General features: G+C 32.0%; 3 protein-coding genes across 3 annotated transcripts; 1 reads left to right on the top strand and 2 right to left on the bottom strand.

The window, feature by feature from the left end:
• Positions 1–26: 26 nt before the first annotated feature.
• Positions 27–3,501, bottom strand: LOC104748450 (CRC domain-containing protein TSO1). Its single transcript, XM_087488123.1, has 10 exons — positions 3,228–3,501; positions 2,772–2,932; positions 2,139–2,685; positions 1,639–2,027; positions 1,475–1,549; positions 1,191–1,371; positions 1,002–1,097; positions 835–901; positions 608–761; positions 27–531 (listed from the first exon to the last, which is right to left on the bottom strand). The coding sequence occupies exons 1-10, from the start codon at positions 3,294–3,296 to the stop codon at positions 180–182; spliced, it is 2,091 nt and encodes a 696-aa protein (XP_087344249.1). The 5' UTR covers positions 3,297–3,501; the 3' UTR covers positions 27–179.
• A 1,887-nt stretch (positions 3,502–5,388) lies between these two features.
• LOC104746741 (protein tesmin/TSO1-like CXC 3) lies at positions 5,389–9,040 on the bottom strand. The gene is made up of 10 exons (XM_010468266.3): positions 8,410–9,040; positions 7,895–8,052; positions 7,393–7,798; positions 6,974–7,293; positions 6,806–6,883; positions 6,528–6,708; positions 6,348–6,443; positions 6,199–6,265; positions 5,997–6,117; positions 5,389–5,921 (listed from the first exon to the last, which is right to left on the bottom strand). Exons 1-10 carry the CDS (start codon positions 8,470–8,472, stop codon positions 5,561–5,563), a joined length of 1,851 nt encoding a protein of 616 aa, XP_010466568.1. The 5' UTR covers positions 8,473–9,040; the 3' UTR covers positions 5,389–5,560.
• A 10,694-nt stretch (positions 9,041–19,734) lies between these two features.
• LOC104746740 (serine/threonine-protein kinase 54) lies at positions 19,735–22,693 on the top strand. Its single transcript, XM_010468265.3, has 6 exons — positions 19,735–21,095; positions 21,190–21,311; positions 21,395–21,594; positions 21,682–21,856; positions 21,946–22,080; positions 22,288–22,693. Exons 1-6 carry the CDS (start codon positions 20,795–20,797, stop codon positions 22,492–22,494), a joined length of 1,140 nt encoding a protein of 379 aa, XP_010466567.1. The 5' UTR covers positions 19,735–20,794; the 3' UTR covers positions 22,495–22,693.
• Positions 22,694–23,060: the final 367 nt, after the last annotated feature.

Here is a 23,060-nt window from a genome sequence, read left to right as displayed (position 1 = left end):
TTTTAGATACTCTTTATGGAAGATTATGAACTAGAATGTGATAATATACTACCTACTGGAATAAAGTATCTTACAAGAACGTTACTTATGTTATGGAAACAGGCATGTAGGCTAACACGATCTGGTACATTACAAAGATACAAAGAATTTTTTCCATAGCTTAACCAAATAGTTTTGATTCACTGATTTGGGTTGAGAGAAGGAAATGCTGGAATAGACCGTAGTATCAGCTTCCGGCCATTACCTCTCCTCCTTAGGTTTGAGCCAGATTCCGAAGAGCCGAGCTGAGGGGGAGAAACTCTCTTACTGTTGGGAGAGATGGCCTTGATGTTAGCTATAGGGGAATTGAGGAGAATCTCAGGCATAATCTCTGTTTTATCTTCAGTCACGGGATCAATAGGCTTCTTCTCATTATGTGACTGCGTCAAATCACTGTCTTGTTTTCTGAAAGAGGAAGAACCCATTCCAATAAAAAACTGTGTGGGAGGCAGCCTGTTCTTAGACAAGAACGGCTGATGAACCACCAAATGTCTGCAAAACAAATGTTACAGCAATTCAGGAGCTGTCTTGTTTGTATATTGTTTGAAACCTCGATACAATTAATTACCTGTATGGTGGCAGTGGTGTTGAAGGTTGATCAGAACTTGGGTTCTGCTCCACTTCTCTTGACACCTCGATCTTGTGTTGGATTTTTGCTCTTCTTTTCTCATATGTCTCCTGATCCTCCTCTTGTTTGCTCTCCATGATAACAAGTAAAGACCCTGAGATTGTAATTATGTCAAATCAAAGACTTTGTAAATAGACAGTAATTAAAAGTTGAGCAAGGAAGCTTACCTTCTTTTCTGCCGTATACATTTTTGCATCCTTCACATCTACAGTTTATGGAACATCCGACTCCACCCTATAAGATTATCAGGAACCAAGTATCTAAATCAGATCATGGGAATATAACCTACACAAATGAATATTAAGAACAATGATGAATAGATGATGAAAAAAACCTGATAGCATTCACAGTATTTCTTCAGACAGTTTGATTTCTTGCAGTTGCAGCCGCGTTTGTGCCGTGCAGAAGCTGGAGTTTTACTTGCATCATCCTGTGCAAGATAAAAGTGTCATCACTCAGATTAATGGAGGACAGAGAGGAGAGGGGGAGAAGGGAATAAGAAGATGGAATAAAGAGCTCTTACACCAGCTTCCATGATGGAATCTGCGCTTCTGATGACTTTAGGAGCAAATGCAAGTGGATTTCGGGATTCAATCTGTTTACGGGTAGCCAGGACAGTTTCTTCATGGATAGGTTTATTAAAGCAATCTATACATGAACATGGCTCTATACAATAAACTCCAGCAGCAAAGCATTCACAGTAACTGCAGAGAGAGAAGAGACTCAAACAATTGGTTAACTACTTCAAGGCAATTCAGTTTAAATATTTGAAACAGGCAAGAATTAAGCTAGGGGTATGCAGCTTACAGCTTCAAACATTTTGACTTTTTGCAGTTGCATCGCTTACATGACTCACCCTCTCCAGCTTGTTCAGACACACGCCTGCACATTTATGCCAACTGATAAGAAAAACAAAAAAAAGAAGATATACAAATCTGTTATGTAACTTTTGTTAAAAAAAAATAACTTGCTTCTTTTTCTTAAGGCTGCCAGAATTCAACTCTGGGAACACCAATGCTCTGGGAACTTCTTCGACAGGTTCATTTTCTGCTTGGTCCGAAGTTTCTTGCACAGTGTCCTGGGATTGAATTGGAGTGGTAGAGCCTGAAAAACTCTTTTGAATCTCTCCAGATATGGAATAGTCATGTACGACATTGATGTTACTGTCCCTTGCGGACAATGCAACAGAGTTTAGATGAAGACCAATACCAGGTACAACACAACTCGAGGAAGATTCACCAGCCTCCTTATTGTCACACACAGATTGTTGATCATCAGCTATCTCCTTCTTCCGCTTCCCTGGCATCTCAAAGTCCAAGCAGCGTCTTCGCATGCCACCACGGTTCAAGCTAAAGACAGACTAGCACAAACAAAACACAACGCAAAATAACCAATTCAGTATAATCAAGATCCCAAAGATACTTAAACACTCACATCTGAGATCCATTTCGAAATGTAGTCCTGCATTTACCTCATTGGGAAGCACAGCCGAAGGCTCATTTTCATTACTGGATCCATTAGCTGGAACATCTTTGTTGATATCAGGCCGCTTTGTCGACTTGACACCAGCACAGAAACGTCTTTCCGAACTTGATATTTTATCCACCAAGCACCTAAAAGCCTCAGAATCATTCGGAGACCGAAACACTAAAAGCTCAGTTGCATCTGAGATCAAACGTCCACAGTTAGGAGTGTCATTCGCTTCCCGAACATCAAGCATCTTCTCAAGACCCATCTTGACATCCTCGGAAGACGAACCACCTTCTCCCCGAGGATTGTCAGACGGAGCTTCCAAGGTAACATCATCAGTGCAAGGTGAATCACTACGATCAGGAGTTTGACTGTCAGACTTCAGGATCTGTGGCAGCTCAGAAGACGTTTCAACAGAAGTTTCTTCTTCTTCATCTTCGAAAGGAGCTTCTTTGTTTAGATCTTCAATTACCGGTACTACAGCTTCTTCTTTAAAAACAGATCCATTTAGATCTTCCAAAGGCTTTGTACGATCAATAGAGTTATGACTGCAACAACAACAATACAGTAAACAACATATCCTACTAAAACAACAACAAGAGCTTCTGTTATTCAAAGAAAAACGATTACTTACCATCTGAAAAATCTGGATTCTCTATAAGAATTGACATGAGGAGAGGTGAAAACAGGAGGAGGAGAAGTGAAACTTAAAGAGCTAAACGTCTGAGCAGTGGAAATGGATTTGACCGACTCAATGGGAGAGAGATTGCTTATGTAGTTGAACACTGGAGAATCCTACATTAGAAGACCCCAATTCCATACAGTTAGACTCAAGACAAAATTAGCAAACCACAACAAAAAAAATTGCATTTTCCCAAAAAAAAAAAAAAAAGACAAAATCTCTGATATTTCGGAAACAAAAAAGAGAACTTTTTTAGGGTCAATTCATGAAATTTGACAAAACCCAACGAAACAATTGCAAAACCCTGAAACAAAAACCCAGAAAACACAACACTATCTTCGTAACTAGAAAAATGCAAGACAACGAAAGGAGTGAACTTTGAGCAGAGAAGGAGAGGAAAAAAAAAACCTCGAATTTGGATTTGGGAGTTGAAGTTCCGATCTGGGAAGAAGTAGGATTCTTCTGGGGTTTGTCCATTTTCCAGCAAGAATCAAATCTACATTGCCTCAATAAAGACACTGATTTTGGTTTTTCTCTTTTTTTTTTCTCTTGTTATAATATATCTAGGGTTGTTGTTGGATATTCGAACAAAAAAAAAAAAAAAATGTCCGCGCCGGTGCGAAACAGTACGAAGAGCGTATAAACACTGTGTGGGAAAAATGATAAAAGTCCAAATTATATCAGTATCACTCTTTTTTTAGTCCACTATATGACGTCATCTTTACCCTTACCTGCACCTTCTTTAACACTCAGGCCCAGGCCCAGTACTAGGCCCAGGCCCAGGCCCAGGCCCTGTTCCACACGAGAAAGCGGTTGAGCGTGGTTATACTTTGGGAAATGATTAAATTTCATGTATGAGTTTTTAAAAAAAATTTCATTGATCTTAAATCAAACAAATATAATTAAAAATCATATATGAGGATTCAAAATAACGAAAGAAAAATATTTCAAAACCAAAAATGTTGATTTAAATAACAAAGTTTACCTATCAAAAGGGTGTTTAAGACACTTCCATGTTATATTTGCTTATATCTCACGTTTAAAAATATCAAAATGTACAAGACTGGTGCGTATATCATACATTGGAAAGTGGTATTATATATGCATCGATAGATGTAAATACGAAGATGTGAAAATGTATAGTTTTTTACTACCTATTGCATACTATGGTGAAACGACCATTTTAGAAAACAAATTTAATCTATTTATATAAGAACTATGTTATAATTGTTTTATATGGATTTGATACTGTACATGGAATATAGAGGGTTCATATTATTAAAACCCTAGACTTCAGACGGTTGTATGTGATTGTGTTTTTTTTTAACCATTCCGAGAAGAGTGCTGACTTTGGAAAACCGTTAAAATGTTAGAAAACAAGGAGTTGAACCAAAATCAGATTATTATAGATATACCAAAACTGTTAATTAACTATGATTTGGTGACTAAGAGGCTGATTGGTAGTAACTTTTAATGCTTTAAAATTATGTTAAAGTCTTAACAGTTTTATTTTTGCTAATTAAGTTTTTATGACTTTAATTGTTTTTTTTTAATTCTCTCAGCCACTTTATGTTTTTCACTCCTTATTCTCCCTTTTTGTTTAAAACACCAAAATCAACGCTTTAAAACCAACAAATTTTAAAAATCATTTTTTCTTCTCCCCATAATAATTAAAAACTGTCTTCAAATTTACATATATTTTTCACAAATTTTTTTTATAGATTAATTGTCATCATTTTTTTCCTTTAGACATTCATTTCTCTTTACAAAATTATTAGTTTAATCATCACCACTGTATTTCCTTACAGTTTTTTATTTATATATAAAAAAATTGTCATTATGTTACATACCGATTAATATTTATCATGATATATCATACTATACTAATAAAAAAATAATAGTCTGAGCTATTAAAATTTTTTTTATTAACAATCAAATTTTAACAGTCAAAATACCTACAATCAAAATCTATGCAGCCAAATTTCTTATAGTCAAAGTCTTCACCATCAAAATTTCTACAGCTACAAATAGGAGTCGCAACCAATCGCCCTAACTTAAGTTTCACTTTCGAATTTTCAGGTTGGTGAAACATGTCATCTCCAAGTTCGTAAAGAGGTTGGAGTTTGTGCTCAAAAATGGGTTTGTGTCTTGTATAAATGGGTGATGATAGAATTAGGTGTCATATCAAATCGAGTAAATATTGTTTAGCAAGATAAAAAAATCTTTTAAATGATGAATATTATAAAAGAATTCACAAGATTTAATCTTTACATAACTAAGGAATATCCAATTAAATAGTAGTGTGTTTTAGTTATTTTTTATTTGCTATGTTTTAGGATTTTGTGCAACATTATAATGTGCCAAATATAAAATTTCGATTAAAAGATTTTTTTTAAAAATTAAAATGAATTGAAATTTTGAGTGAAAATTATGGTTTCTGTAAAAGATAAAATCGGATAATAAATATTAATATACAAAATTTAAAAAATCGATGTTGAATGTAAGCCTAAAGATATTGTTGTTTCTATTTTTATACATATGATTATGGTTGACGAATGTTGTGAACATATTGAAAAAGAAAAATAATTTCACATTTTTGTTCCACAACGAAACAAACGTAACTGCGCGCTAGTGTTAATCTATCAAAAGTTTGCGTATGTTGTGGGTAACAGTTTAAATTAAACTACCAACTAGACGTTGACATTCTTCACACAAAATTTTTAAAGATTCAAAGAATTCTTCTAATGGTGTGGAGTAAGAGAAGGAAACGTTGGGATCGAGTGTATCAGCTTCCTCCCACCATTTCTTCTCCATGGTGTCTCCTCCGATGAATCAAGATGAGGCAAAGACACCCTTTTTCTGTTGGGAGACACTACAGCTTTCATGTTGGTCATTGGAGAATGGTTTAGAAGATTCTCAGGCATGTCATCATCAATGTCTTCTGAGATTATCTCAATCCTTGAATGAGAAACCATACTCATGTCTTGTTTTCTGATGTTGTATATCCCGGAAGAAGATGATCCAGAAGCTCCATGATGAAAATGTTCTACTGGAGGAAGTAGTCTATTGTTGGATGAGATGGGAAGTTGAGACAGTGGTTGCCTGCATTAAAATTCAAAGGTTAATGATAAAGCTAATTAGGATCACACATTGATTGTTTTGAGATCGTTTCTTTACCTAAATGGTATTGGTGTTGAAGGTGGAACAACAGGATTGAACAACTCAACATTCTGTTGTGTTTTCGCAGTTACCCTTTTGGCAGAAACTTCGTTTTCCTCATCTTGTTCGAACAAAGATCCTGCAGGGATTGTGTAAACTTTGTCAAATCATTAAAGATCAAGAGCCTTCAGGTCTAGAGGTAAAGAATAAAAAGACTAACCATCTTTTCTGCCAAATGCATTTTTACATCCTTCACATCTACAGTTTATGGAACAGCCAACTCCACCCTATAGGATCAATATATCAAAACTCAGAACTAACCCAATGAAACAAGTCTTACACACATGTGTATGAATTTAATGACATTACCTGATAGCATTCACAATATTTCTTCAGACAGTTTGATTTCTTGCAGTTACAGCCTCGTTTGTGTCGCGCTGAAGCTGGAGTTTTGCTTGTATCATCCTGTGAACCAATGCACATTTTTTATAACCTTTTCAAAGAAATAAATGGATTTTGATAAGAAAAATGAAAATGAGAAACACTTACACCAACTTCAATGATGGAATCTGAGTTTCTTATGACTTTAGGAGCAAATGCAAGTGGATTGCGGGATTCGATCTGTTTGCGAGTAGCCAAGACAACATCTTCATGGATAGGTTTATTGAAGCAATCTATACATGAACATGGCTCTATGCAATAAACTCCAGCAGCAAAACATTCACAGTAACTACAGTGATAACATCAAAAGAGACTCAGCCAAAAAAAGATTAAACTATTTCAAGAAAACAAAAGATTAAAATAGGATTTGTGGGTATTCAGCTTACAGCTTCAAGCACTTAGATTTTTTGCAGTTGCACCGTTTACACGACGCCTCGCCTTCTCCTGATTGTTCAGACTTACGCCTGCACAGTATAGTGCCAACAGATTGTTAAGAAAAAAGTAAAAAAGATTTACCATTAATCTGTTTGTAACAAGTTTCAGAACAAACTTGCCTTTTCTTCTTGGCACTTATTGGATTTATTTCAACTAAAGCTGAAGATATTGGAAACTCTTCTACAGCTTGACCTGCATCTTGCTGCGAGTGAAGAACCGGAGAGGTAGAACTTTGCAAACCGACTTTAATGTTACCGGACAATGAGTACTCATTAGCAACATTGTTGTCCTTAGAGGACATTGCAATAGCGTTTAGATGCAGACCAATGCTAGGTACTACACAACTTGATGAAGATTCACCCAATGTTTGCTGATTATTCCCTGGAACCTCAAAGTCTAGACACCGTCTTCTCACGCCTCGATGCAAGATCGAATTTGCCTGACACACACACACACAAAGAAGAGAAACACATTTTCAGAGACAAATGATCAATCAAGAACCAAAAGCTAATACAATATCAACACCACCTTTACTCACATCAAAGGACTCAGTTTCATTATTGGCTACAACAGTACTTGAAACTGGCTCCTCCAACGTTGACTTTGTACCACCACCACCACGTACACGAGCTCCAGAGTTAGATCTTCTCTTCATCAAGCAACTAAAAGCCTCAGACTCACTAGGTGAGCCATAGATCAGTTCTGTCGTAGCAGCAATAAGAGTTTCCCAATCTGGAGTATCACTTTTCTTCTTGACATTGTCACACATCTTCAGCAGATCCATTCCACCATCTTCACAACTACCATTGCCTCCTCCTCTCACATCATTACTCACCTTAGGAGTACTAAAATCATTCTTAACGTTCTGTGACGGTTCGTTTCCAGTTAAAGCTTCTTCTTTTACTTCTTCTCCAACGGAAGCAACCACATCTTTGTTAATTTGACTGCAAACCAAAAAAAACATTCCAAATCAAGAATTTTGAAAAAGAGTATAAAACTACTAAGAATAACTCAAAGGAGACATAGACTTTGATTATAACCTTCTGAAACGAGACTCTTTGTGAGAAACAGCATGAGGAGAAGTGAAAACAGAAGGTGGAGATGTGAAATTGAGAGAGCTTAAAGTTTGAGCGATTGGGATTGATTTGAGAGTCTTGATTGGAGAGAGATTACATATATAATTAAACACTGGCGAATCCTGCATCATTAACACAAAAACACACACTTTTGATCTCAAAAAAACGCATCTTCAAAATCATCAAACAACCAAATCATAAGAAAACCGTTTTTAAGATTCTAGTAACCGATTACGATTGTAACATAAAAACTGAATCTTTGACTAAACTAAGAGATGGGTATTGTTACAAAGTCGAACAGACACCAAAACACCATCACAGAAACAGAGGAGCAACGAGATAAACAATGAAAGCATGAAACTTTGAGATGGGTATTGTTACAAAGTCGAACAGACACACCAAAACCATCACAGAAACAGAGGAGCAACCAGATAAACAATGAAAGCATGAAACTTTGAGATGGGTATTGAATTAAAAACCTCGGATTTGAGTTTAGAAACTGGAGTCCCGATCTGGGTAATACTCTTTTCCGGTGTATCCATTTTTTTTTTATTTGTCTCTTAACAACAAAACAATCACTCACATACACATTACTTCTTGGAGTCCCGCCTCTCACTCACTTTCTTATCTCTCTCTATCTACACTTAAAAGGGTAAGGAAGAAGAGAAGAGATTCAAAGGAGAGTAGAGGCGGGAAAATGAGGAGTATCTCGTGAAGATAGTCCAAACCAAATCCAACAAAGGCCACCAAAACCAAACACAAAACCAAAAAAGGTCACTACTTGTCTCTCTCTCTCTTTCTCTTTCTCTTTCTTTATGTTTTGTTCTTCTAATATATACACCTCTCTCTACGTACACGTCTCTTTGAGAATCAATGGTCTCTCTGTAAAAAAAAAATATCGTATCGATTTTTTTTTTTTTTGGGTCTTTAATAAAGTAACGGACATCACCTTGATGTTTGCTTTTTTTTTTTCTTCTTTGATTGTAAAGAAAAAATAAAAGGAATAAAATAAGAAACTGCAATAATTACACAGTTCCTTTTCGTTGCTTCTGTTTTGTTTGCATTACAAAGATGAATGAATAAAGAAAAGAATAAAGATAAATTCCTCTTGTTTTATTTGTTCGTTTTTTTGTATCTCTATATATGTGGTGTTACTAACTTCGTTGACTACTTGTCATTGTTGATAAACATACTTAAATTAATCTTTTTTGTTTTGCATGATAATACATTTAATATATTTTGACCGTATCAACAGTGTGATTTGTTGAGATACCTAATCGAAATTAAGGTTTTATTATCACATCATTTGACTTTGTCACGTTTTATATTTCTCTTTTCCAAATACTACTATCATCTAACGGTGTCAACATATCGTACTGTGAAAAGAAAAAAATACTAATAATTAGTGTGCTCGATTAATGTAATGGTGGTAAATAAACAAATGATTATAAGGATCTCGTGAGAATACACAAGTGTGATAATTAATAAATGATATACTACTAAGTGTTGGACTAAACAAGAATTCTAGAACGGAATGAAAAGAAAACACACGTTACAGAGATGAAGATTACAACTTACAAGGCTTGGAGATTTGTAATTTAATTAAAGTTATTGCCGCTTAATCTGGTAATCACGAGAAAGCACTTATGTGTAATCATCATGATACTTAAAATTTTTTGAAATTAATTGGTCAATTATTCGAAGTAATAGTAGTGATAATGATTCAATAGTAACATCTCTTTCTTTTGAATTATATATTTGTATGTAACGTTCGCAGATATTCAAGCCTTTTAAATTGCATGGAATATTATCATAACATATAATATCTTTCCCGTTTTCTAACCTATAGTTCAAACAACTTATAAAATCGTTAAGAAAAAGAAAAATCGTTGCATAGTGTATGATATATAATTGCATGTTTAACAATGAATGGCCTCAATGTACCATGTAAATTTAATATAGTAGGAACAGTGAATGGCCTCAACGTCCAAGTATGTTGGTAACTAACAACAACTTGGAACGAAACTATTTTAACGTACGTCTACGTGTAAAAGAGTTGTTGAAAAAGTTAATGTCACCTCTTATATAATAATAACTAGTATACATGATGAATTGTGATTACAGTTATTACGCACCGATTCTGAACTGTGAATGAGAGCGTGTATATATATAGAGCTATATTCTGAAAAAAAAATAGTTTTAGCTATTTATTTCTCATAGCCAGAAAAAAAAATGTCTTACCCGTGACGCCATAAAGCGAATGCTCCAAACGTTCGCAGCAGGGGGTCCATTTCATTTGTACGTGGACGTGAGTAAGATATATAGAAAGGAAATCTATGGAACCACAAAAATTATCTTTTGAATGATGGAAAAATGATATTTTACTTGCTTATTCATTTTAATTCACGACTAACGTTGCGTATAATTTTAGCTAAATAATGATTATGTAACGTTGCGTATAATTTTAGCCATCAAATGAAGTTTATAAATACAAAATAGCCGAGTTTTTCTCATAACTAGAAAGGATTTTGTATCTATAAGTTCTAGGAAGCGATTTTATATATGTACTTACTTAGATACCAAAAAACTATCTTCGAACTCATATTCTAACTATTCATATAAGTGCGCATATTATTAATTAAGACATAGCTAAGTTAAAATTAAAATGATTCAGTGAGCAATCAATGTTATCGAATAGATGTAACGCCCAAACGTTATTCAACCAAATCAAAACTGTTGACATTAAGCCAATATCCGACCCTTAGCCATTACTTCATGCATAATACATATTTGGATCATATAATTTCTTTAGAAAACCTTTCATTTTGCACGATAAAAAGACAATGAAGATTAAATTTCAGGTTCAGACCATTTATGTATCTGGACCCAAACAAGGTTCAACCTTCGGACGTCCAGTCTAGATCTCTTCTCGGTAACATCGATCTCACATCTTTCTTAGATGATGGTATTTCTTTCATTCTATTTCTAGACATACTCAAATACTAGGTCGAGCCATGAGTCACTAGATGACTCGGCTAGTTGATGTATACAATATATTTCATTTTTTTGTCCGTTTAAGCTATGGGTCACTTTGAACATTTTCCCTAATGTAATTATGCAAGTTCCACTTTACGTACGTAGATCAAATTAACAAGCAGCTGACTGTTGTAGACTTGTTGTATAGAGATTGATCAGTTATAGACTTATAGGTGATACTTAAATATTTTTCACCGGCCAGATTAAATGATGTGAAGAACTTAGCTAGAAAATATCAGTCTACTGAGTATAACAAATACTAACAACTTATGGCAGAGGAAAGTAAACTATATAATATATATAAGTCTCGGAGTATTGATACGGATAGAACCAAAAGCAATTCCTCTGCCAAAAAGGGCTCCATGCGATAATCATAATGTCGACCATTCTTCATTCAAGCTGCTACTTCACTGTCACGTGCCACATGACACATCAAGTGATATCAAAAACATAAAACTATGCATTTTTCAGGATTCTTTTCTTAATATATAGGCCATACGTACCATTTTGATTGATATCTCTATGTATTTTTTGTCAGTCTTTAAATATTATCTGAGTATACAGTATACTAAATCAGGTGTTAAAAGAGATTGGGAAAGCTGTTCCATGAACTGTTTGTGCATGTCAGGTTGTTTATTAACGGAATATTCAGATATTAATTAAGATAACAACTATTAGTTTTTAATGAATTTAAATGTAAAGATTCTCTTGCTTACTACAAATGGCCATAAGCAAAGCCAATTTACCAAAGTCATCATTTAGCCTTTGTGTTTGTACCATAGAATCTCCTCATTCTTTTTGTTATCTTTCACGCATCTATTATACATATAAATTCATTTAAATCCGGATTATATAACTTTAAATTCAAGAAGTATCCGATGTACGATCCTTCAATCACATCTATGCCTATGTAATATTTTTATTTTTGAATGATCAATTGCTCTTTTAATGTCAAAATCAAGACTAGCTATAGCTTAGAAATTGTATGTAGTGAGAGTCAGTCAATTCAGGGCTTAGATCAATTTGGTAAAACCAACTGAATTATACAATCACTTTAAATCATTGTTGCTTTTTTAAATCGTGAACTTGGTAAACATGTTCAAATGATGACATATCGTCCTATGATGTACAAATCGGTAAATATTTGATCCCATGTTTAGTGTTACGTTTGGGGGTAACTAGTCAATCTAACTTTTAGCACTCAAGAGACTAGCACTAGCTATATATATATTGTTGAAATCTATATATTTTATTTAAATTTGGGCTTATTTTGGGCTTCTAACTAAAAACCAATTGACAATTAGTAGATTGACCCTAACCCTTTATATATTAGTGATAGTCCCTTCAAACTTCAGATGTGGGATTTGGATTGTATCCCAACAATCTCCCCTTCAAACCAAAGACCACATGTGGGATATTAACACGCCTCCTCGAGATGATAACTCCATCTCGAACCGATCTCACTTGGACCGATAACAAACCCCTTCTTGGGCCCCATTACTCAGGTTAACAAGAGGTATGTCCGTATCCACTTTTCTAGGTCCACCAGAATTTTAACCTTGGGCTCTGATACCATGTTAAATTTGGGTCTATCTTGCGCTTCTAACTAAAAACTAATTGGCAATTAGTAGATTGATCATAACCCTTTATATATTAATGATAGTCCCTTCAAACTTCAGATGTAGGACTTGGATTGTATCCCAATATTTTCTAATTATATACTCCATATATAATTCATATTCGATTCTAAGCATTTTGTAGGATGTCAACACCGAATATTACAAGGAGAAAGTGTACAACTCATAACAAACGTTAAAAACAAAAAACAGAACAAACGACGTTGTTTGGATTTTCAGAATGAATTTGTGCTCTTGTTATTTGGTTTTTCTCTTGAGCCATAATAATTGGACTTGGGACAAGTATGAGACGACAAATTCATTTCTTTCATCTTATTGCATATACTTATTTGTATGTCCATTTCTCTTAATATCTAAGTTGTATACAGTTTTTCTTTTTTCATATATTTTTCCCATTTTTCATTTTTATGCATTGCTTAAATAATTATTGACTGTTTTGGTTGACCTTGGGGTTCTGACCAGTGGCGGATCCAGCAAATCTTTTGAGGGGGTGCAAAAAAAACCCAATAGTGTTCAATTGGGGATTTGAACCTTTTACCTCAAATTTCATGGGGCGAACTATTGACCACTAGGCTACTTACATCACTTATTAGTGTGCATAAACTAAACCTTTTATACTTTTATGTGGTGCACTTCTGCAAGACTGCAACTCTCGCCCTCTTTCTGTTTGTTTTTTTTTGTTTTTCGTAAGTAAAACACTAACAATTGAAAAGCAAGTCTTATATCTTTTGACTTATGTACTTGCGAAGTATACTTAAACAAACAAAGCTTGGTTTCATATTTATCTTTTGGAACAATCATACCATTGTCTTTTCCTGCCTCCACACCTCGTACAAGATTTTAGTAGTTAGAAGTGGGCAAGCGAAAATTTGGGACGTAATTATTCTGAATATAATTGGCATATTTTTGTCCCATTTTAAGGGGTGAGACCAAAATGAAACAATGACGAGACTAAGTGGGAACGGAAAATTTCGAAACAAAAGATGTCATATTTGTTAAATTTGAGTTTGGGTTCCAACTTCCAACCCAAAATTAATTCGTAGTAAGTGAATAGAATGTATCTTATATACTAGTCATGGTACTTGGCCAACTTTGTTATCCATAATACTATTTTCTGCACACTAGACTCTCCTAGGTAAATTTGATAAAGTATTTATTTTAAACACAAGAGAAGAGGATGTGGTTTTGATAACTCAATAGTTAAGATTGACAAAAAGAAATACAGTTTTGATATTACAAAGAAAAGCCCATTTCATAATCTGGACTTTGAAGTGAACATTGCATGGGCCTTTAGACTATTAACGTATAAACTCAGACGTCAAACAAAGCTTTATTGTTTACGTACGAGTGGACAAAACATATGTAAGGCAAAACATTTTATACAATCTTTAGTGATTATTTACCATTATCTAGACAACAGTTGTCAACGAAAAGTTGTAATAAGAAACAAAATCTAGCTTAAAGCAGTTTCACTAGAAAAAACTCATAAATTAATTTTTAATTTATTAGTGGACAATTTATTAGTGGACAACGACAAAAATACTAACATTTATATATGTAAAGTTCTAAAATACATAACTTAGAAAATGGAGGAACTGGATTTTAAGCTGGATTCATGTACGTCCGACATAACTGTATTATTATTAGTAATCATCACTGTGATTGCGAATATTTTTAAGAAGGGAACCCATTGTTGATTTTAAATTGAAAATCTTATCTGTAAAGCATAAAAATAATATATGAAAGAGGCGACAAAGTCGTAAATTCGCAAATAGATACACAAAGATGTCAAACCTTATCTCATTCGTTTCACGACAAAACACAAACACGAACCAACGAATATTAAGATGGTACCTAACCTTGTACGTATCGTACTCTTTCACTTCTTCTTCTTTATACTTTTTTTTTACAAGAGGCAAATATATGGACCTACCTATGACATTTAATCAGACTTTCTAAAAAAATAATATGATGTCATCTTTAATAGAAATATGATGTTTTTGAGCATTTTAATTTTTGTTAGCTTAAATTACTATTTATTGTATTTATATACTGATATATATATATATATATATATATATGTTTTTGATAGTTTTTCCTTGTAACACGATGGTGTAAATCAATTAAAATTTTTGACAAAAAAATGAAAAATCAGTAGCCTAGGAAATGAGAAAATTGAAAAAGAATTAACTTAAAGAGTGTAAAGAAAATATATATCAAATGCAACATAACCAACCAGTCGGGAATAATGAAAATATTATAATGAATCTCCAGATTATACTAATCTTTTTGGATAATTTCGTGATTTTACTAACACTCATAATAGCTTATACATCTTTGAGTATGTGAGATAAAAAAAAGTACAATAGAAACTATAAAGCAATATACTAATAATTTAATTCAAAAATATAAACAAATTTGACTTATTCATATTGCTATTTAAGTAGAATATTTTTTTAAAAAAAAATTCAAAAATCTATTATTCTATACAGTAATTTTTGTAGAAAATGGTTCTTGAGCGTGAAACATTAGTATTACACAGCATTACTGTTGTAACAAGTCGATTCAGTAGTTAAGAAGAATCCTAAAATTAAGCCAAAAATCATGATATTCGGTAGAGTATTAAGCTACATTGACACATATATCTCTATTCGTCTTGCTCTAGTATTGTAATTGTGATTTTTAATGGGTATAGGTGGCTTCTAACCACTCATAATTCTATTGTGACACGTTTTGACCTTAGAAACACTAACAAAGTTGTTTACTGATTCTAAACAATGTTTTGTCGGCTTTAGGCTGTTTTATCGTTTTTAACTTGTTTTAGGACAAAATAGGTATAAGTATTGTCTAAACACTCCTAATCTATCTCTAACTCTTATAATTAGTCAAATGCATTGGATTGTGACACATTTAGACCTTCAGATCCCAAAAACAAACCAGGGAGGTGGGAAGTTAATTGTGATGAATGAAAAGTATGTGGTTGATGATCACAAAAATCTAGATGAGTATGCAGTCGAAGCAGAGCCATATGAAGAAACAGGAAACTCTCAATTGCCTTGTATCTACCGAAGGCATCTCACTTTAAAAATGCTAATGATATTAAAGAGCGCTTATGATTCTGAACTTGAGTCAGCCACATGTATTAGAACGTTTATTGAGGGCGTCACTGATGAAAGTTCTATTGTTGATGTCATTAGGCTTGATGAAACAATTATTTGGGAGAAGAAAGCAAAGAAGCGTGTTGATGCAGCGGAAAAAGCCTTGAAAAGACTAGAGGAGACAACTACATTAGTTTTTCAATATTGAATACGCTATTAAATCATTCACCGATTGAAAAACTTAAGAAAATTACATTAATGTCTTATTTTGATTATCTTATTTTCTTTATATTATGTTAATCACTAATTTTAACACATTAAACATTTTTATACTTTAATACTTTTCTGTATAAATTTCTTTTTACTATATGATTATAATAAATAATAATTGCAATTAAATTGCAAATATTTTCCTTATTAATTGTAATTAAATTGTAAATATTTTCCTTATTAATTGCACATATTTTCCTATTGAAATTAGTAATTTAATAGATAACTTTCCTATATAATAGATTACTTTTGGTTTTATATACTTTTCAAAAATATTAATTGTAATCCTTTTATTTTTAGGATTTTTTTTTAATTTTCCTATAATTATTAAAAAAATTTTTTTTCACACATATCAAAATACTATTGATATACTTGACACATGTCGCGATTATATGAATTACTAACTTTAAATACTAAGATTTATATAATAAGATAAGCTATTATGAGTGCTAGTAAAATCACTAAATTAGCCAAAAATATTAGTATAATCTGGAGATTTATTCTAATATTTTTGCTATATCTTTTGTTAAATTGAAAATTTGTAGTGTATGACTTATACTTATTTATGAAGAAATTCCACTAGTAAACTTTAACTAATATATTATATTTTTAAAAATTGATAGTAATATCTTGCACGCATATAGTTGTGGTATAATATATAACTATGTGGTAAATTTGTACGTTTATCTTATTTTTGAATGTGAGCAAGACACATTTATTATTGTATTAGAGTACGTATAGTTTTAGTTTTTCTAGACGATTCATAAATATCTAATTTCACAAAGTTTACTATTTATATGTCAAATCCTGACAATAAACACTAGCAAATAGTTTGCCCAAAAAAAAAAAACACTAGCAAATAATCTTCCCATTTGAACAAAGATGTAATCAAATCTTCCTTTTTGAACCGGTTACATCAAGAACACATTGTCAATCAAGTTTTGTTTTGTTAGTCTACCAATTCTAAAGCTCACAACATTATTGCTTTAGTTGTTTCCAAGTAAAATTAAAAACTAATGTAATTTAAAATTAATGTAATTTTCTTAAGTTTTTCAATCGGTGAATGATTTGATAGTGTATTCAATATTATGTTATCATATAAACTTTGGTTTTCAAAGTTAGTAACTCATGTGATCGCGACACGTGTCAATTTTAACAATTAAAGATTTTTTCATGTGTTATATATAAAAAACTTTGTTTTAACATATTTGTAAATTATAAAAAAACTAAAAATTTAAAAAATTTAATAAATATAAAAGATAGTTCATATATATATAAAATAATACTAATTCTAATTTTAAATTACTAATTCTATAAGAAAAAGAATTAAGAAAATTATACAATTAATTACTATTAATTACTATAATACCATAATTAAATAAATTTTACTGTCAATTACTAATCCTAAAAGAAACAGGATTTTAGATACTAACCTTTTTATAAACAAATAATTTTCTCATAAAAACATTTTTGAATTTTTGATTAATTTATGATAATGATAGTATAATTTTATTTAAAATTAGTTGGAGAAAAAGTAAAACTACTATGTATGAGATTCCAAAATATGAAACAAATATATTTAAGATATTGTTACTTTTTCAAATATGAGATAAAATTAGTTTTCAGTTTTTTCTTTGAGAATTATGTTTTACTAATTTTTAGTTTTTAGAAAAATAATAAGTAAGATATAAATTTGATACAATGCACATTTTTTTATATGAAAACTATAAATGTTACTCATTGGGATTGAGTGCGTAGAATTAAAATCTAAATTATTATCATGTAATCCTACTATATTAATTGAGAAGTACAAATATGAAACTAACCTTAAAATGTGTAAAAAATTACATTCAATTGCCATTAGAAAAACTTTATTAAGATTAATAAATAAATGACATAAATATGATTAATAAAAAAATAAAAATGCTGAGAAATCAAATATAATTATTAGTTTAAAAATACATATAATTATTAGTTAAAAAATTATTTTTTCTCTCTAATAAAATTATGGACAAAAATTACTAAATATTTTTTTAAAAATATAAAGCAATCACAATTTCAAAAACTAAGATTTTATATCCAAGTAGACAATAAAATTATTTTTAATAACTAGATTTCAAAGATTTTATTAAGATTTCAAATTATGATTTTCCTATCATTTTTCTTTTATTTTATTTACAAATTGTTTGGAATTTTCATATAATACTTATGATTAATAAATATGCATAATTTTTTCTGCATATGTTGTGATTTGAATTTTTATAAACGAATATATATCTTACTCAATATATGGAAAAATGTGTGTTTTAATCCACATAGGTGGGTTGGTAAAACTAAATTTATATAGTTGATAAAATATTAAAATTACTACTTCATATTTCACAAAATATCTATGCAAATACAATAAACAAACAATATAAACTGTAATATACATATTTCAAAAACTAAAATACTATAATATTCTAAAAAATTAGTATTAAAAAATACATATATAGATTTATAGAACAATTAAAAATATGATCTCATATACAATAATTTTTTTTTAAGAAAGAGAACAATAATTTTTAATATATTATAATTTTTTTTTAAAATGTAGACCCGTGCTTTAAGCACGGGATATCTCCTAGTATACAAAGAAATTGTATTGCAATATGAAATATGGAATGTATGAACTCTAAATCCAGTTAAAAAAAAATCAAATATTTTTCTTATAAATTCACATATTTTTCTTATATCCGTGTTAATATGCGGGTCTAATCTAGTATATCTATGAGTATGTGAGATAAAAGAAAATAGGTATAATAGAAAGTTAGGAACTATAAAGCGTTTAATTCAAAAAAGTAAACAAATTTGACTTATTCATATTGTAAAAAACTATTATGCTATAAAATAATTGTTGTAGAAAATGGTTCTTGAGCGTGAAATTTTAGTATTACACCGCATTACTGTTGTAACTTGTCACAAGTCCATTCAGTAGTTAAGAAGAATCCTAAAATTAAGCCAAAAATCATGATATTCAGTAGAGTATAAGCTACATTGACACATATATCTCTGTTCGTCTTGCTCTAGTATTGTAATTGTGATTTTTAATGTAGATTTTGTATTCTTTCTCTATTTTGTTTTTTTTTTTGAAGAATCGAGGAGATCATATTTTAATGTTAATTTTTCTTTGCCAATTAATGGTTTAATTTTAGAGAAGTTGATTCCATATAATTATCAAGAGAAAAATACAAATATATATTTTCAATTACATCAATAGCCACTTTTAACTTTTACAGTCGCACTAGTATATAAATATATTTATAGAGTACTTGAACAGAAAACAAACACGGTATGAAGTTATGAACTAATATTTTCTGTAATTTCTGTTGATTTTTTTTGTAAACTTTATACAGCTTAACTAGGACATAAAAAGGTCCCCACAAAAAAAGAACAGTATGCTGCAAATTTAAGTTGATAAAACAGCAATAGAAAATGCAGTAAAAATGGTTGTTAAAGTTGTACTGTATGACTTCCATTATTGTGTAGACTTTCTATATAGTCCATACAAAGCATTTGTTCCACTATTCTAGTGCAAAGCTCTCAATCCGTAGGAACCATTCTAAACTTAATTTAAAAATTTGGTTAAGACATTCCAAGAATTAAAGGTTCGTTATTTGCACCCCATATTAAAATACAAATAAATTCTCAATTAAAAAAAAGGAAAGAAAAAATCTTACCGTTCCCACTAACAGACTTATTTGGACTACAAATAAAATCAATAAAACTTTCAACGGTTTTGAAAAATTGCAATTATAGAAACGAATAAATCTTTTTTTTTTTTTTTTCCACAAATTGTTTCTGTATATGTATTTATTTTTGCCTAATTAGGTCAATTTCTCTCTGTATATGTTGTGTTTTTTTTTGGTCAACAATTAGCAAAATACGTCTCCTTAAAACAAGCTTGACTCAAAATTAAACCATTTCTTTCTTTCCCGTCTTTCACTCTCAGCCTCTCCTTCTTCGTTTCCTAAAACTCCTTTTTTTCTTCGGCTCTCTCTTTAGATTCTTTTTTTCCTTTTTCTCTTCCTCAGATCTCTCCTTTCATTGATCCTCTGTTTTAATATATTCTCTGAGGTTGTTTTTCGGAGAAGGAATCGTGTAAAAACCCTTCTTTCAAATCTCCTCTTCTATACCAAAAATTCTCAGATTTTGTTTTTCTTAGGTTTTGTGTGTTTTTGCATGGTCTAGTGGATGATGATAACGTTTCTTTTCTGAAATTTTAGTGTTATTTTTATTGTGACGTTTTCTGGGTACGATAATATAGAAAATTTTATAAATTATTTGGGTCAAATGATAATAGTGGCCAACGCGTCGGTGTCTTAGGGTTTACTTTTTTTTTCTAATATAAATTTTCTTGTTGAATTATTGGCCTTTCACATTTTGGTATTCGATTTTCTAAAAAAAATTTGAATTTCAACGCTATAATTGAAGAGAATTTTTAGCTTGTGGAATTTTTTTAAAAAGTATTCATGTCATACTAGAATCTATAGTGTCAGAAGAACGTGTGCTGGGGTTGGTGTAATAGTTTTATTTAAAAAATTCTTACAAAAAAAAAAAAAAAATTAGCCTCTCTGATCATTTTTTGTGTTTAATCATTGTTTAACAGATTTGCTAAATTCTCTTTTAGGAAAAACGAAATTGATGATGATGAAAATTTTAATTAGTTCTGGGGTTGTGTTTGGTGATTACTTGAACCAAGAAGTCTGATTGAATTTTTAGGGGTTGCTTTGAGTTGTGTCTCTGTGTGTTTGGAGATTGTTTCACAAGGAAGCAAAACAGAGATGGAAACAAGAAACGAGACAAAAGCTTCACCGGAAAACAACCTCAGAAACAGAGGAGGAGCTGTTGGGAACAACAGCAAGAAAGACATGATTTTCCGAGCTGACAAGATCGATTTGAAGAATTTGGACATCCAGCTTGAGAAACATCTCAGTAGGGTTTGGTCAAGAAGCATTGAGAAGAACCCTAAGCCTAAAGAAGAGTGGGAAATCGAGTTGGCTAAATTGGAGATGAGGAATGTTATTGCTCGTGGTGCTTATGGTATTGTCTACAAAGGCATCTATGATGGCCAAGATGTTGCAGGTGAGAATCTGAAGACTTTTTTGATTATGAATGAGAATATTTTTTGTACTTTCTGTGTAACTGTTTTAGTGTTTGCTTTGTATTAAAATGGCAGTGAAAGTGCTTGATTGGGGAGAAGATGGTTACGCTACAGCGGCTGAGACTTCTGCTCTTCGTGCTTCATTCCGTCAAGAAGTTGCGGTTTGGCACAAACTTGACCATCCTAATGTCACAAAGGTAATAGTAATAACCTCCTTTTAGTGATCTTTTTTTTGCGTGTTTGTATGTATTGAATGAGTCTATATGGATAATAACAACAGTTTGTGGGAGCATCGATGGGAACAACGAATTTGAAGATACCTTCATCAGCTGAGACACAGAACTCGTTGCCTCAGCGAGCTTGTTGTGTTGTTGTGGAGTATCTTCCTGGAGGAACTCTTAAGCAGTATTTGTTCCGAAACAGGCGAAAGAAACTCGCTTTTAAAATCGTGATTCAACTCGCTCTCGATCTTGCCCGAGGGTATGAATGTTATAGAACTCATTCTTCAACTCCAAGAAAGAAACTTATGATTTAAATTAATAATGATGATGATCACATTTTCTGTAGGCTAAGTTATTTGCATTCGGAGAGGATTGTTCATCGCGATGTGAAAACAGAGAATATGCTTTTGGATTATCAGAGGAATTTAAAAATTGCTGATTTTGGGGTAGCTAGAGTTGAAGCTCAGAATCCAAAGGATATGACTGGAGAAACTGGAACTCTTGGATACATGGCTCCTGAGGTACACAAAAACAGAGGTCACATTGTTCACAAAATGTGGGTATTAATTAGTTTTGGTTTCAAAGTCTAATATAAAATTACTCTGATTAGGTTCTTGATGGTAAGCCATACAACAGAAGATGCGATGTTTACAGCTTTGGGATATGCTTGTGGGAGATTTATTGTTGTGACATGCCTTATCCTGATCTCAGCTTTGCTGATGTCTCTTCTGCTGTTGTTCGTCAGGTCAGTGGATCTCAATCTTTCAAATTTATGAAATTTGGAAAATTATGGCATTTGGAAGTGTTCAGAGGAATTTTTAATCCGATTTAATTCGGTTCAGTTTTTTTTTTTTTGGTTTTATTGGTTTTAAACTAACAAGGGAGACGTATTAAATTGCTCATTTGTAATCCATGTTGGTTTCTCAATTTGTAAAGTTGTTGTCTTAAACAGAATTTGAGACCGGACATTCCAAGATGTTGTCCAACATCATTCGCCACCATAATGAAGAGATGTTGGGAAGCAAACCCGGAGAAGCGTCCGGAAATGGAGGAAGTGGTGAGGATGCTTGAAGCTGTTGACACCTCTAAAGGTGGCGGAATGATCCCGGAAGATCAGAGACCTGGTTGTTTCTGTTTTGTCTCTGGTCGTGGTCCGTAAATTTACCTTTTGTGACTGTGATCTCTTTTTACCCTTCTTCTTACTTACCTTCACACTGAATTTTCAATTTTGGAGCAATGCTCTGATTATTTTCTTTCTTTAATCTGTCAAGGTGAAAAAGGTTTTCAATTATAACCAAAATATATTATAACAATTCTTTCTGTCACTGTGATTATATGAATATTTTCGTTTGGTCCAATATACAGGGGCAAATCATATAATGTTGTAAACTATATTTTAAACTTGTAGGCAACAAGATGTTTATTAAAAGATGAATCAAAGGAGAAGATATCTAGAGAGATGAGTGTATGGATTTGAGAGAGAAAACTAGAGAGAAGCTAGAAAAAAATTTAGAGAGATACAAAGACTTTTCACTATTTTTCTCTTCTACATGACTCCTATTTATAGAGGGAGGAGACAAAGACAAGGGTAGAGAAGTTGGTGACAAGTGGTGTACAAGTGTTATATGCAATGCATGAATGAAGACACTTGTTGTGATGGATAATCACACTAATTTTATAACACTCTCCCTTGAGTATCCATCACTAGTGGTAAGTTACACACTG

Source organism: Camelina sativa, chromosome 15 (assembly GCF_030686135.1).
Source record: "Camelina sativa cultivar CO46 ecotype springtype chromosome 15, ASM3068613v1".
NCBI classification, from domain to species: Eukaryota; Viridiplantae; Streptophyta; class Magnoliopsida; order Brassicales; family Brassicaceae; genus Camelina; species Camelina sativa.
Note: the sequence above shows the minus strand (reverse complement) of the source record. Positions and strands in the feature narration are given on the sequence as shown.